Below are 16492 nucleotides of genomic sequence, written 5' to 3'. Positions count from 1 at the left end.
TTTTTCGTCACTGACGAAAGACACTGGTTGTCTGAAACATCTGACCCTTTAGAATGCTTTTAGTAACTGCATTTTGGAGAATACCCCTTTTCACTGTTGGTACAAAATTATGACTGGTCCACTGTGATGAATACCTGATATGTAGCCTGTAAGTCAAACCAATTTGATAAATGAAACATACCTCCATGTACAGGCATATATTAACTTTGCACCGACACAGAAATTTCTGGAACTCTTGCTTAAGATGGTATCACTGCACTTGGGTCCCAGTTGTGGCACTGCAGGCTGCATTCATTGCAGCACTGTTGTGTTATTTTACCGATTTTTTATAATTTAGATATTGCGTAATACCTAAAAGTATGACTTAGAAGACAACAAAATACACAAAACATAAGAAAATTTGTTTTTTATCTCTAAATTCATTGAGTAATCTTTTGAACCCCGCAGTGCCATACTGGTGCCCCAAGTGCAGTGAGATACCACCTTTACTGGACATACAATTTCTATTAGCCTTACCCCTGAGGCATGGCCAAAAACAATACATTCTGCATCCCAGAAAGTCAGTGAGTGTTTCATAAGAATGGTAACCCTATGCAGAACTGCCAGACTACCTGTTCAGCAATGGGCATCCTGCGAGAGGCGTCTATGTCACGTCCGTCCAGCTTTGCCTTCACACGTCGCCACACGCTCACCGCGTACGAATTCCTTTCCTGAAGAGCTGGGTGAACAAAGGTGGACAATACAGCTTCAGAAATAAAGAATGATGATAAATGGCAAGTCAGATATTGCATTATCCAGCAAATACAGGCTTTTTATTTAACGTCATCTGCGCAATGTTGAATTTTAATGTTCTAGTATGTCTGAAAAACACACAAAGATGTCATTGCTTAATCCGATTCCCCGCTATCATGGTCACCGGGGAATCATTTTATGATTATTATGAATTCAACGAAAAGCTGTATAGGAAGTGCAGTTTGGTTTGGTTTGGTTTGATTATATTCTCCCTGGAGTCTGGGTGATTTGTAGAGAATCACCAATTCTAGACGGAAGGATTTTGCACCATCACACACCGCACCATCGCACGTGTGGGGGTTCTTTAACCTCCGCAGACACAGGACCTCCATTTTACGTCCTATCCGAGGGACGGCCCTAGCCGAAGCTACATTTGTAAGTACTCATTTTCACCTGAGTAAAGTGAGGAAAGTCGTGTAAAGTGCCTTTCCCAAGGGCACAAGATCGGTAACATGGCAGCCAGTGCTTCAAATATCATTATCAAAAATTCTTGAAAAAGACATATCAAAGTCGAAACCGGTAGAATACCGTCGTCTCTGAGCTGTCATTTTCCCAAGCTACGAATGATATCATTATCAAAAATTGTAACGCAAACAAAAATACAACCAAAATATAAGGTTGTTTGCACACATTTTTCTATGTCCAAAGCTTACAAATTGTTGTGTGCCAATTGGATGTTAATCTTCCATCTACTAGCCCAAGTGTTTTGGGTGATGATCAGAGGGTGGTGCCCATATTGTACCTTTCCCTGTTCTAGGATCGCGTATGGCAGCTGCAGTCTTCTTGGGCGTGCCTGGTCCCTTGCCGAAGCCAGGCGGAGTCCCCGATGTTCTGGAGTCCTTCTGGAGGAGCGACACCGCTCTACCCGAGGGCCCGGGGGAACTGTTACGGTCCGCTTTCTTCTGACTTGTTGCTACTGCAAAGTTGGTGGACAAATGTATCAAGCAAATTCTTTAACTAATTCTTCTATTAACTGCAGCTATAATGTATCAGAATGTGTAGTACATGATTGTGTATATCATAGTAGTATCAAACAAAAGACTGTACATTGCATGAGTGAAAAGCGATATAGTCTTTTGCTTTTCTAACAGCCGTAGTAGGTGTCTTGGAGTAACATTGTCTATGTCAATTTTCACAGCTTGTGCAAATGATCTTTTTATCATCGGTTGTGAATGTTTTAGCTCTGTGAAGTCTTGATTTTGTCAATATCTTCTCCATGCAAATTCTCTTTTTACAACCTTAAGCTCCGTCCATAACACTAACATTATACATGTGCTTCTTCCTGAATTTATCCAGCAATCTTACCAGTAGTAAATGGAGTCTGTGCCTCTGCGCTCTCCTTGCTGGTAACCAAGGGAGTGGCAAAGCTCACCAGCTCATCGTAGATCCTACAATATGGGAAACATGTTTATGAAAAGTTTGAAAAGATAACCATTGGCATTCAAAGGAAGAAATCCTGATGCAACGATAAACATACATCCAACTATGATGAATTCTATTGTAACTTACAGTTGTAAAAGACAACAACTCCTGTACATGTCTGATAACAGATGACAACTGAGGTACCATACTGGTCAAGGGTTAAAATGTGTCTAGTTATTGTTGACAGTTAACTTTGCCACTCATGATTGATGCCACTGATATTGCTAAATACAATAATCTTTATTGCAAACTCATGCCCGAAGGCTAATTGCAAAAATACATATATGAAAGTACAATGACGATAATGATCCAATAACAAAGTGGACATTAAGTGAAATAGGGGTCATAAAGGAGTGATACTTCTAATCTAAAATGAATACTATTGCGTTTGATTTCTTTTCTGTATACAGTGGAGGATGAAATTCCCGATATCTTGGGAGACATATGCATTGGGTGGTGGAAAACAGTTTTTTGTAGTTTGGTACAATGTGCAAAGCTGGGAAAAATTTTGTTGACAATACATGTACAAATAATTCACCAGAGTGTCAGGAGGCCTGTGTACGCCCATTACGTTAATGCACAGAGCTGTTGTCAGACTTACTTGTGTGTCTGGTCAATAAGGAATGTGATGGTGGGGCCGACCTGGGACAGCTGGGACGCACTCTCCTCCCCAGAGCAGCCTGCAGTACGGAAACAAAGGAGTTTCATCAACAGGAAAACAACAAAAATCATTCTTTCACCCTCTTCAAACCCCAAAGCCTTTGGACTCTGAATTTGGACTACATTTTAGTACAATGTCATGTACGTCTGTGGTAGATTGGAGGTACTGGGTAGAAAAATACCAGTCATTCAAAGTCATAGACCATCCTTGGGCTAAAAAAATTCAAACTGGCGTGCATGACAAAGGGAGGAGTTGTGGGTCACTTTTCAAGTTGGGAGATACCACATGGAGGCTACATGGGGGTGGTAAATCTCATTGATGACTACACCTGCAGTCATACTTCATCTGATGACTGACAACTGGGGGACTGTATCTATGAGACAATTACTGGACATAGAGCCAGACTTTTTTGCTAGAGGGATCAAGGAAGCTGTCTACATCAGAGCTTTACAGCCATCCCTGAACTGAGACGGTGGGCTCCATAGACTTTCTGCAATCTACGATCCACTACTTACTGAGTGACGTCTCAGGGCTCGAAATACCACCTGCATATGCACGTTAGTGCAGGTAAAATTGGATCCTCGAGCTGTGCAAGTATTTCTGGCGTCTACCTGCACCTAACCTGCACTGGTCCATGTACTGTTTTTTTTACATTAAATATCATATCAGGAGAATATGGATTTTTATTAGTTGCATTGACTGTTACCACCTGTAAAGTATGAAAGAAAAAATAGCAATGGTTCCTGAACATGACCCGTACTTCCTAAATTCTAGCCTCCTTCACCGGCCTCTCTGGGAAGCTTGGCAATTTTTTTTTGGGGGGGGGGGGGGCGGTAGGTCGATTCCCGATTTTTAACCGGGAATATGCCGGGAAAGGAATATATGACGGGAAAGGAATATACACCGGAAAGCTTGTACGGGCTAGGCGAAATTGGCTTCCCAGTAGGCCTGCTACTCTTCGGTATCTACAAACGCAATAATGATTAAAAATGCCTTTCAAACGGCCAATTAATGGATTCCCGAGAAGTTATTCCCACTGCCGCGAGAAGTAATTCACACTTCAACGTTAATAGTGCACGGCCACCCCGAAGCGTGCCACAAACCTACGTAACGTTACCGGAAACCGTGCACACGCTGCCTGCCTTTGTCACTTCCAGAGTTACAATAATTGATACAACAGTTTGAATAATTGATACACGTGCAAAACTTACATTTCAAATCAGTGTAAAACATTTTTTCCAGTGGGTTTAAAACATACTTTCATACACCATCGATGATCCGACCTGCAATCTGAATGGGTGGGGGGCGAGAGCCGTAAAAAGACGGTCGCTCGATCTCGAAAAATACAAAAAACGATTTCCCACACGTAGTGCAAACAAGCCTTGCCTGATCAGCAACAAGGGCATGAAGTGGCGAGATGACGATGACCATGGTGAGTTCTCTGGCAATCGACGGCAAAATCTGATAGCAGAGCGACTTGCCTTGGCCTGTAGCACTGAGGCCAACAAAACAATCATTGCCTTCGCAGACCACAGCAATGGCCAAGGATAGTCCTTCCCTCAACTCGGGGAAGCTCTTTCGTACATGATGGGAAGTTTCAGCGGAGTTTTTCTACGGTAAGTACTCGTTTTCAAATGAGCCGTGTTTTGAAATGCGTGACCCGACGACCGTTACAAAGTTACGGGTCATCGCGCAACGGGGTGTGTGCCGGGCTGCCAGTGCTGGACGCGTTTATGACGGGAAGTTCGCACATCCATACCAAATGGTGATAAGTGTTTTTTAATAGGGCTTTGTAGATACCGAAGAGTAGCAGGCCTACTGGGAAGCCAATTTCGCCTAGCCCGTACAAGCTTTCCGGTGTATATTCCTTTCCCGTCATATATTCCTTTCCCGGCATATTCCCGGTTAAAAATCGCGAATGGACCTACCGCCCCCCCCCCCCCCCCAAAAAAATTGCCAAGCTTCCCAGAGAGGCCGGTGAAGGAGGCTACTAAATTCAGAGTCACGCAGGTAAGATTTGTCTGGTGCAGGTAATTTTCAATGTGCAGGTATGCAGAAAAAAGTATTTCGAGCCCTGTATCTGCATAGTGTGATGTCATGACAGCAGTGGATGGTTCATTCTTTGACAAAGACTGATGCTGTTCAGTCAAAAATTTTTGTGTTGGATATTACAGTTTAACTATAATTTCAATAATCACTGACCATACTGACCTTGTAGTATGTTCATGAGGAGGGAGGTGAACATCTCAGAGTACGTCCGGTATCCCCCCATGAACTGTCGGATCCTGCTGCTCTCCTCCTGTTGGTCAGCATCACTAGCTTCATCCTCCTGTACAACACAGTGAGTAATGTCACTCTCAAGGCAGACATGTTGGGGAGGGGGGCACATGAGAATCATCCCATGTCATTATCAAAAACAATTAAAACTAATTGTGTCTGGTGGTAAAGAAAAAGTGAAATTTAATGCAAATGAAAATTTGATCATATGTGATATGAGCAAAGCATACCAGCAATAAATCAAGCAAAAGTCTAATTTTATTCACATTGCATTTCATTTTGTGGTTCTCCTGTCGATTGGACAGATGAGGAGGCAGACAGGCTTTTTGCCTGTTTGTCTGACCTGCACATGACTTTTTTTTTATGGTGAAGGAGGGGTGTGCAATTCCTTCTCCACCCTCTCGTCTACTAGAGCACTAAGTTTCACAGGGACAGCTGTATACTTGGAATTATTTCAACTGTTAAAACAAAGTAGCTAATTTTATTGCTGTGTAACCAAAAAGTTCAAAGGTCACAAATCATTTGCTGTTAGGACAGCACAGTTTGTTGCTGTACCTTAGCCATGGACTTGAGCATGATTTTGACATCAGACAGCAGCTTGTGGTGAACAGTCAGGATGCCCTTGACAGAGGACACTTCGGACTTCAGCTGTTCCTATGTGTACAAAGGAAAAAAATTAACATTGCAATGCAGTCACAAAAAGCCTCCCACATAATAACGATATTTCTAATATCAACAATACATACATGTATAAATTGTAGAATACATTGTGTTGAATTTTATTTACATTATAGCCATCTAAGAAAACTCCTGTGAAATGCGCGCCACAAGTTTAGGAAATTTGGCATCTTCAAACAAAAATTGTAACAACATCAATTCTTGTGTCTGAGTCTGGTATCCAAATGCACTCATCGCATGCAAAGTGTGTTAGAATAATTCTATGGAAGCCCATGTGATAAGAGTACAGCCCCATGTGATAACCAAAGTTATCACCTGGTCAGGTCTGTATTGAACATTATCACAGTGTAAATATGTCTTGTGCAGTTTTCTTACAAGTGTACTAGAATCCAATACTTAGGACTTACTTGTATACATGGAGTGATCAATGGTTTGACTCCATATTTGTTAATCAATAAATGCAATCCATGATTAAATCTCATATTAATCATTCATAAATATTATACAAAGTTTGGTATGACCAAAGCATGCATACGTGTCTACTTCAATCCCATATATGCATCTGTCACATTTCCTTTTTAATAATTGTATCCAGAATATTGGTTCTGTTTCTTGATATGATGTGCCAGTGCAGTACTGCTGTGTGTTGCTAGAGGGCACCCCTGACTATGGTTGTGACCATACCCTGGTTGTCTCCACACCCATCTCCTGTTCGGCAGCCCTGCTCTGCTGTACAGACATCTCCTGTACCACCAGCTGGTGTAACGTGTGGAACCAAGACTCTCCGATTGGCTGCTCCAGACTGGGAGTCTACGAAAAAAGGCATTATGGTACTGTAAATCGTAAAACCTTCTGAGGTGATTTTTTTTTAATTTGATTTTACAGTTTTCACAGTGACCTTTTCACTGCCAATTCATAACATGCGTTTCCATACATTTACTGCCGCAGAATTGAATACATTCCTTTTTGAATACATTTCTTATTTTACACATCAAAATCACACTAAGTCTAGTAAATCTTAATTTCACTTGTCAAAGAGGTGTAATTCTTCATGGTGCTCTTAATACAATATCATATGCCTATAAATGCTTTTTGGTGTTTTCACATCCATCCAAGTCATGTACCCACCAACATCTGTATGAGTGTCTGTTCCATGTCAGCAACTGTTGTGGTGCAGGATTCCAACAGCCGGGAACTCTCTTCACACCTGTATAATGTTATCAAAATATCATCAATGAACCTTATTCAGTACAGCATAATCATTTATACATACACATATAAGATGACAGAAAAAAGTATGCCTTGAAGTTATAATGAGGTAGATTCAATATGGTAGGTTTCCTACAACAAAATTGCACTCAAAGAACAGAATAGAGAATGATTGTAAAACCTGTACAAGAGACGATCTTTGCATGAGGACCATCTGGCCATTATGACCACATTTGGGTCGTCCCTCAGATGATTTTTCCAATGATACAAACATTAAGAATACTGTCTAAAGCAACTAACTGTTAGTCCCGAGTGGTCATCTTTGACAGTTTTGACGATACATCAAGAATAAAAGATGAATCTAAAGGCAGTGCTTTCTACCCATGGCATGACGTGGTTTGTTCCAAAACCTTATGATACTGATAGAAACATAGCCTATAACATTAACAAATATGGGGTGTTTACCTCCTGATGAGTGCCAGAAAGGTCCCGTCCGCCTGCATAGCCTCTGGTGTCCTTGTCCGCAGAGCCTCGAAGTGTAGGACAGCATTGCACAGCTTACATACGTCACTGGCGCGCCGGCCCTCGTTCTGAATACGACAACATTTCAATCCATGATTCCAGGACCCAAACAAAACTGAACATCTCAATGAATGAAAGACTGCATTATACGAACTTGTCATCTTTCAGTTCTGTTTGTATATTGCCTGGTAGACTTGGACGCTGAAGCTTTTTCTTCAAAACTTTGATTCAATAATATTATCTGAATTTGTTATATTCATCATATATATATATTATACACAGAAATCATAGTGTTGCTCTATTTTTTCACTCAAAAAAGTGTGAAATATGGTAAGGGAAAATATTACACATCTGCTTGCAAATGTTCCAATACATGTATACACCATCAGTTAAGTGTTCTTATATGTTGTGACAATCAATTATTGGTTGCAGAAATCATGATGTTGTTCTATTGTTTCCACTCAAAGAAAGCATAAAATATAGTGAGGGAACTATTCATGTTTCCACTCAAAAAAAGTGTGAATTATAGTGAGGGAATCTTTCAGCATTTGCTGACAAATGTTCCCATATGTACCATGAGTAGAGTGTTTCTGTTGTTTTGTGCCTCTTCAAAGTCCATGAGCATGGTTTGGAGGGAGGGGTTCGCCCCTGCAGCCCATTTCAGCCTCTGTGCGATGCCTGCTTCCAGCTGTGTGCTTCTCTCTTGAACCGACCCAACAGCACTGTCCAGCTGAACCAAGGTCTGCACGTACTGTACAGTAACATGATGTAATCATATGAATAATGCTGAAGCACAGGTGTGACATCTAGCAGAACACTGCAGTACTGCGCTTGAGGTACAGTTCTGTACATTTATATTATGCCTGTACTTATAAGAGTAACAGAAACAACACTAAGTCTAACTTCCATGTCAGCAAATGTGCTTTTTCATTCGAGCTGTCTTTATCAAATTTGATGATAATTTTTCATACATTTGATGATGATTCTTTATGAAAAAAGCTTTGTGGCTTACTATAAATCATGAACTGTTTATGGTAGATTCATTTTCGTGTTGGCCCCACAAATAAGCCTTTTGTTACAATTATCTACTGTCAATGCCTTGATGCAGGCCACTCAGCAAGCTGAGGAGACCTGATCAAGTATTAAGTAAGTCACTAAGTATCTATTATACTATAGAATTGTTTCAAATGCAAACTTCAAACACAACGAAAACCTCCTTTCCTTTTCTACCAAGAGATTAAGTCTCTGAAGAAATAAATGAAGTTATGGCACCTTTGTATGGTCGAACTTTGTGATTCTGCTATATGATTATTGTTTCAAATGCTAACTTCAGACCCAACAAAAACCTCCTTTCCTTTTCTGCCAAAAGATTAAGTCCCTGATCATGAAGAAATAAATCATTACCTTTCTGAGGCCAGACTTTGTGATTCTACTGTACTATAGATTCTGAACTGTTTCGAATGCGAACTTCAAAGACAACGAAAGCCTCCTTTTCTGCCGAGAGAATAAGTTCCTGAAGAAATAAATGAAATTATGGGTACCATACCTTTCTGAGGTCCGACATGACGGAGGCACGAGAGGGCGCGATCAGCGAGGAACTCCCGCTGTGGTGGACCGTTTGCAGCAGCGTGTCCTCGTGGTACCACTGGTAGCGCGCTAGTTGCAGCTGCGCTCGCTGTACCGACGCTTTACACTGGTTGATGTTCACGTCCAGGCGCCGCACCAGGTCGTGCTTCCTCCACGCGATGTCATGTGTGCTGGTTAGAGAGGATGCCTGAGCCAACAGCGGCTGTGTGAAGCTGTTGTTCCTCAGGTTGTGGTCCACAGTGAGCTTGGCGAGGTCGTCGATGGACACTCTGGACTCGGCACCGACGTCCTTTGCGTTGACCTCTGCCACGATATCCACTCCGAGGGCATTGATGAAGGTGCAAAGTGTGTAGCCTAGCGACAGTGACGGGTATCCAATCACCTGCAAGATTAACACACAAAATCAGCACTTCCTTTCTGGATTCATAATACAAAGATGAGAGCATTTTTGAGAGTCAAGATCCAAAATTTAAGATGACTTTATAGATTTGTCACAGTTTAAAAAACAGAATTGAAAACCAATGTACAAACATAATCAACACTAAGTCTTTTAAGACTTAGTGTTGATTATAAAATCACAACATTTTACACTGACTCAAAATCTACCAATATACGTTGATTATGATGCAAGCTGTACTTTACAATAGACAATATCATTTTATGGAATAAAATGTTAAATTCCACATGGTATACGGTGCAAAACACTAATGACCATACTGGTTTAACAAACGAGTCCAATATAATACCGGGGAGTTTCTGAATCTCAGAGTGTTTGCCTAATAGGGATGAGTTTCGGTTTATTTTTAGATGTTAGTGCTTCTACCTGAGATACATGTAGTATTTGCACTGTCTACCACAACAAGTTTTCAAGTTCAAGAGTTCTGAAGAAATTCCCGAATTCAGCAAACTTCAGACACATTTTGTATCGATTAGCATAAGTTGTCTTTGTCCTCCACAACATGTTAGCTAAGTGGTGCTTCATAAACATTCAAGATAAAACTACGTACCAGTTGCCTGACAAAGTCTGCGATGTATCTCTTGATGGGTTTGACCAGATGGTCGTCGTTGTGGAGCTGCATGGGACCGTCCTGGGTCGCCTTCCCCGCGTGGGAGGGGCTCATGTGTCCGTTGGGCAGCCCCGGGGAGGGTGTGGTACTGTCATAGGTGGTGGCTAGACCAAGGAATGTTTCATACATAGTTTATCCAACATAGCAGCCTCTAGTATATCGCGAAAAAACCCACAATGCTAATCCTTGTAACATGGAATCAAAACACATGAAAAACTGTACGGGACAAGACAAATTTTTGGAAAGGATATGCTACAAAGTAAAGACCATGTTGTCAATCTCTGATGCACCCAAAGCCAGTGGCAAGCTTAAGTTACTGTAAATTGCAACATATTTGCAGTGGTTTTATACTTAGCTGTCACCAATACCATAACACCGCACATTTGTGTTTTGAAATTCTATCATACACAGCTGTTTCAACCAAAACTTCAAACACTGTGAAAACATCCTTTTCCCCACTAATTAGTCCTACAAAATGTAAAATCGTCAGAAAAGAAAATGGATTTATAATGCAAGCTTTCAAAGAATACCATGTAAATCATGTTGCTCATCATTCAGTTGCAAGTTATAGACATTTGTGGTCTAGGACAACTACATTGTCAGGGCTTGAAATACTGGGTGAATGTGCACCCAGGTGCACCAAAAATCAGAGCTGTACACCCAATTATTTTCTGTGGATGCACAGGGTGCACGCAAATATTTTCTTGGGTTTATGTATGTAAAGATATCAAAGTATACTAGTAGAGATCATATTCTTGACATTTAAGTTAGACAGATGATAAAAATGTCTGTCATGGTACTTGTTTAAGAATTTGATAGCTTGTAACTAAGTTTTATTATTAGGTTAACTTAAATTTAAGTGGGGCACACAAATTTTTTTCAGTGCACCCAATTTCTTAAGCTGGGTGCACGAGTGCACCTTATACCAAAATGAATTTTGAGCCCTGATTGTACAAGTTATAAAAGAAATGTGGGTTACCTGTCAGACTTGCAGCCATCTTCTTGCACAAGTTGAAGTAGTCCTGCATGGCCTGCAGTCTCTTCACCAGGAAGATGTCCCACAGGAGCTGGGTCGTTGTCTCCCCGAACACCGACGCCTGCATCCCGCGGGCTTCCCGCACCACGTCGACTTTACGCCACTCCGCTGGAACCTTTCGAATGAGAAACGTCACATGAGAAGGGTTACCTATCCGACCATGAACCAGAAATGCAATATCGTTGCATAAGACCAAATCCGAAATTCTGAAAATTGCACCTTGGAGACACACAAAAGGCAATTTGCTAGTACATGTTTTACGAATGATTTTGAAGATGGTCTCTAAAGACAATGGAATAACCAACTGACGAGCCCACCTATTCATTTACCAATCTGCCAACTATCTGACTGACCAACCAAGAAACTGACAAACTAAATGACCACTAACACATTGAACTTACCATCCCCCACCTAAAGCATCCACCCACACACCAACCATGTAAACAACCTAAATCAGATGTAGTGGCCAATTCTTTCTGTTTCCTTCAGATTGTCCTCATCCAACTGCAGTACCTGTGTTACCTGTAAGGTGTCCAGTAGATGCAGCAGGCTGCTCAGCTCAGTCTCCGCCATAGTGAAGAGGCCGTTGAACCCAACCAGCAACATCTGGCCAGAGGTCATGTTAGGGGTCACAGGTCGCAAGCCATTTTCTGTGGGAAACGAAAACAAAACTGGAGTGCTTTCTTAACACAAAGAAGATCATTTACACTAGTGTTCAAGTTCTACCAGTCTACCAGTGTGCAGGCTTAATGTATATGTGCAAAGACACCAAAAACATAAAAGACCTCAACTGCCTGTTCACACTTGTGTGTATAAAAGTTGCATTTTACTTTGAAATTCACCTTTGATTGTGTAGCCTAGTTATCAACTGAAAAATTGACTTCTTTGGCTGCAAACTTTACATAAGCCAAAAAAAAATTATATTTTTTTATGGACTTGAATATATGCACAAGTGTGAATGGGCCTTAAAAAAAATAAAAATAAAAAACACTTTTGTGCGAATTCACAATAAAACAATGATGTCTAATTCACACAGAGTTTTCACAAATTTATGCAATGCAAAAAGGTGCATTGTCTTAAAACATGTGCTTTTCACAACCGTACAATCTAGCACAACCACAGAACAAACTTGGTCACGGCTACGGGTGTATTAGGTGCAGATTTGGAAGGTGTGTTTCTCACCTGCCGTTTCTGTCTCTTCAGGCTGAAGAAGTCTCTCGTATTTCTGCCTCAGAGTCTCCACTATTTCTAAGACGTCGTTGTAATCATCAACCTAAAAAAAACAAAAGAACAAATACTTTACCCACTTCTAGATGAATGACAGTGCTCACACTAAGAAACGTTTCTAAAGATTCATCTAGACTTAGATTTAAATGGACTTTAAAGCTAAAAGCATCATGTCTTCAAACAGTGACAATGCTAGGATAGTACATCGGATACATATAGCGGTGAGAAGCAGAACTTGAGTTAGAAGCTTTTAGCCATGCAGGATTCTGGGACCCTGAGCCAGAATTCTGCAGACCTTTCTTTGTGGAGACATCTAATTCCAACCTACATATTCATTATCCTTTGATGTATCATACCTACAAATATTAATTCAACTAGTCAATCTACTTTGAAATTTTCAAAGATTTCCGGAATTCAAGAGTTCGTCCGGAATCAAACTGTTCCCTGTTAAATTCCTGTTCCTACACTACCAAAAATGATTTTTGCTCGTTTTGCTTACCCCATGGACAATTCTTATATGAAGAAAAAAATACTTGCAAGAAGAAAATGTAGAATAAAATTCTAAGCAAAACAAGCAAAACAAGAAACTACCAAAAAATTTTAATTCTCACACAAAGAACAATTTTCTTATTCTTCTTTGGTGAAGAAAATTTTTCTCACACCTAAGAATTTTCTAGAACTCTATGTAAAATCTTGTTTTATTCTTATGATGCAAGAAAAAAATTCTAGAAATGCTTGCTTTTTTATAACTCTTAAGAAATACAAGAATTTTCGCCCTTGATGGAAGAAAAGTATTCTTCGTGTAAGAATATTAATCTCAAAAATGTGTCAAAAATTCAAGCAAAAATTTGCTTGCCCCATAGACAAGCACGTTTTTTCTACGATTTCTTGGGGACAGAATAATTTTCTTCCTGGAAGATAAATTTTCTGTGAGGAAGAAAAACAAGATACACACAAAAAAAATCATTTTTGGTAGTGTACCTCTAGCCCTACAGTGACCTTCCGTAGGTGAACCTGTAGCGAGGACACCAGTGCGTCTAGTGGCATCCCGGTATCCTCTATCAGACCCTCCAGTCTTTCCAGCAGGGCCATGGCAGACGGGTCCTCACACTGTATCAGCTTCATCGCCTCGGGCAGGATGATGGTCCGGAAATTACCATTCAGCTCCTGGATGAAAAATACAGAGGCTTTGAGTTCTTTATTTTTACCCAATGGTCACTACATGTACGTAACAAGACCTGAAGGTCACTTCATCGCCTCGGGGAGGATGATGGTCCGGAAATTACCATTCAGCTCCTGGATGAAAAATACAGAGGCTTTGAGTTCTTTATTTTTACCCAATGGTCACTACGCAACAAGACCCGAATGTCACTTCAAGGTGTGAAGGTCACTTCAAGGGCAAACCAAGGTTACACTGTAACTGTAACAGCATCTCTTCTCCCTACATGGGAAACATCATGAGACCAGCTCAACTGTGTATGTGGAGCCGGTTATTATAAAGGGGAAATCTTAACCCAATCTGGACTAAAATGACCGCTACTCTATTTAAAAGTGTTTTTAGTTCTTTAATGTGCTCTTCTGAAATATGGGACCTCCGTCTAAAGATCTTTGCAAGGGACATGAAGTTATGTACTCACTTCTACCACATGTCGTTTGGAAAGTCATGAAAGATTTTTTCAGTAGTCTTGTTCCAAAATTATCTTAAAGGTTTCAATCTTGCAAAGACAAAACCTCTTTATACATAGCTAAATGCAGCAGGAGAATGCATGTCATGACAGCACTGACCTGTAGACTGTTGTACACCTTATTTGCTGTGAAGACAGCATTCATGCTGTTCTGAGCAACTTCTGACACAGCACACTGTAGCTGGAACAAACAAGGCATTTTTTTAAAAAACATCTTTGCGTCATTTTGCCACATATGTAGAAATATGATCAAAAACAGTGAATTTCTGTTTTTACAGTACAGTCAAACCTGTCTATAGCGGCCACTCAAGGGACTGGAGAAATCTAGACAGGTGGCCATTATAGAGAAAATGTCACTATAAACAAATTGTTGATCAATTGACCATGATCAATAAGTTACACATGTTTATCAGCACCCATTAATCTTTCTCACAAAGTAACATTGTCTTGATGTTGGTAAATTCACCGACAAAGACTTGCACCTTCCGCTGCCGCTAAAATGACCTTGTCGGGAAATCCAAATCCTCGCAAATTACAATTTTAAACCGGGCGCAAGGTGACATACGGTCGCTGTATGGTCGCAATAGGCAGTGTTTCTGTATCTGAAATTGTGTGGCCGTGTTGAATTGGAGAGGAGGACGCTATAGACTATTTCTTAATGCTTAGGTCAATGGGAAAAATCCAAAGGACTGACAAAAAGTGACTGCAATGGCCAGGTGGACACTATGCAAAGGTGGCCACTTATACAGGTTTGACTGTACCAGGGCTCTAGCCAGCTCGAAACTTTTTTCCGTCAGCCAATTCTCATCCTTGTGAAAATCGCGAAAATTCATTTTCCCTATGACACTACAAACTAGTAAATGTTGCCATTGATACCTTGAAAAACGGGTTTTAATGAGATTATCGTATGCGAAACAGCGCCGACACACAGTGTCAACAAGCATAACAATAGTAAAACAAACAGTGTGTGGCTTTTACAGCCATGGATGGCGTCCCCAGGCTGTCTGTAGCTTCCATCAAGGATTTTTGTCTCTCAAGGTTGACGGATTGGTTTTAAAATTTTTCCGTCAGACGCAGCAAATTTCCGTCAATTGATGGAAAAATGGACGCTGGCTAGAGCCCTGCACTGTACATTCCTTCAAGCCAAGCTGAAGGTCTCAAAAAGTTTTCCCTGAGATTGAAATCCCTACCAGAGGGTGTTCCTTCAGCACAGTGATGAGCTGGGTAACATTTCCGCTCATGCTGCACAGTTCATCCAGGAACCAGTCCCCGTCTCGTGACGTCAGGTCCATCAGTCTGTCTCCGGCAGCTGCACAAAGAAAACATGTTGTCTTCTCCTTCTTCTTCTTTGAAAGCCCACATTCTTCATGTAGAATATTATGGCTTTTTGTGGTGCGCATACGCGTCGGTTTACTTCTGTCTTATCAACTATGATCCGTTACGCATTAGTCCATTTACCATGCCTGGTCCGTCACCATTGAGCAGTCCGGGATTGTAGTAACTTGGATTATTCTGCGGCAGCCAGCGACTTAAAGATGTTAAAAGTCGCTGCCTCCACAGTACTGCACTGAAGGGCGTTCCAGTCCCTAATTGTCTGTTGGTGCCTTTATTCTACAATGACATATTGAAAATGGTAGCTGGCCCAGAGTGAATTCTTATGCCTCTGTTACACAGCACAAAAATGAATCTTCTGACAAGTCTGCAAGCTCTATAAATGACATATCTATTAGCAGTAATTTGCCCTGTGTTCTCAATCATCAGCTATTGTTACAGATTGGCAGACATTTGTAACAGACCACAGAGTTGCTCTGAATATGATTTTCAGACAAAATATGTCTCTGAAAGTGTACTTTTCCTGTGACGCATTATGAAAACCTATTTAGATATAAGTTACCTTTGCATGACATTTCTCAGCAGACTTTCACAGCTACATTTTTGTAACATTTGTCAGCAATGCCCAACACAGAAATTATTGTTTCAGAGTAATGAACATGAAAGAAATAAAAAATGGCAGTCTATATATATACCTGCAGCTGCCCCCTCCATGACCAGACAGCGGCGGTTCAGAGCACACAGCGCCGTGACGACGACACACGTCAGGCTGGACACTCCACTCACTCCATTGTCTGCAAACACAAAAAACACTTTACCACTAGGAAACACCATTCAACTCAGCAGAGTTCCAAAATCATGGAAGCTAATTTAATATGTTTCGCTTAAATCCTTGCCATCATTTAGCCCGAGTACCATCCGGATAGTACAAAATTAACGTAGTTCGCTCCGACATTCATTATACAAGTACACCATATACACTCGCTTCTCGCTCTGA

At 40.9% G+C, this 16492-nt stretch overlaps 1 protein-coding gene across 1 annotated transcript in view; it reads right to left on the bottom strand.

Moving 5' to 3' along the window:
• Window positions 1-572: 572 nt before the first annotated feature.
• Window positions 573-16492, bottom strand: part of LOC118429333 (serine/threonine-protein kinase SMG1-like) — an 85971-nt gene continuing 70051 nt past the window's right edge. Inside the window, exons 59-77 of the mRNA XM_035839814.1 lie at window positions 16191-16289; window positions 15354-15472; window positions 14264-14344; window positions 13460-13645; window positions 12434-12524; window positions 11774-11901; window positions 11195-11366; window positions 10156-10319; window positions 9108-9530; window positions 8136-8312; window positions 7505-7629; window positions 6959-7037; window positions 6515-6640; window positions 5708-5806; window positions 5078-5204; window positions 2816-2894; window positions 2098-2180; window positions 1535-1708; window positions 573-718 (exon numbers count right to left, since the gene is read on the bottom strand). Coding sequence (XP_035695707.1) covers window positions 573-718; window positions 1535-1708; window positions 2098-2180; window positions 2816-2894; window positions 5078-5204; window positions 5708-5806; window positions 6515-6640; window positions 6959-7037; window positions 7505-7629; window positions 8136-8312; window positions 9108-9530; window positions 10156-10319; window positions 11195-11366; window positions 11774-11901; window positions 12434-12524; window positions 13460-13645; window positions 14264-14344; window positions 15354-15472; window positions 16191-16289 — 2678 coding nt within the window. The remainder of the gene's footprint in view (window positions 719-1534; window positions 1709-2097; window positions 2181-2815; window positions 2895-5077; window positions 5205-5707; window positions 5807-6514; window positions 6641-6958; window positions 7038-7504; window positions 7630-8135; window positions 8313-9107; window positions 9531-10155; window positions 10320-11194; window positions 11367-11773; window positions 11902-12433; window positions 12525-13459; window positions 13646-14263; window positions 14345-15353; window positions 15473-16190; window positions 16290-16492) is intronic.

The sequence above is a fragment of the Branchiostoma floridae genome, chromosome 13 (assembly GCF_000003815.2).
Source record: "Branchiostoma floridae strain S238N-H82 chromosome 13, Bfl_VNyyK, whole genome shotgun sequence".
Classification (NCBI taxonomy): Eukaryota; Metazoa; Chordata; class Leptocardii; order Amphioxiformes; family Branchiostomatidae; genus Branchiostoma; species Branchiostoma floridae.
Note: the sequence above shows the minus strand (reverse complement) of the source record. Positions and strands in the feature narration are given on the sequence as shown.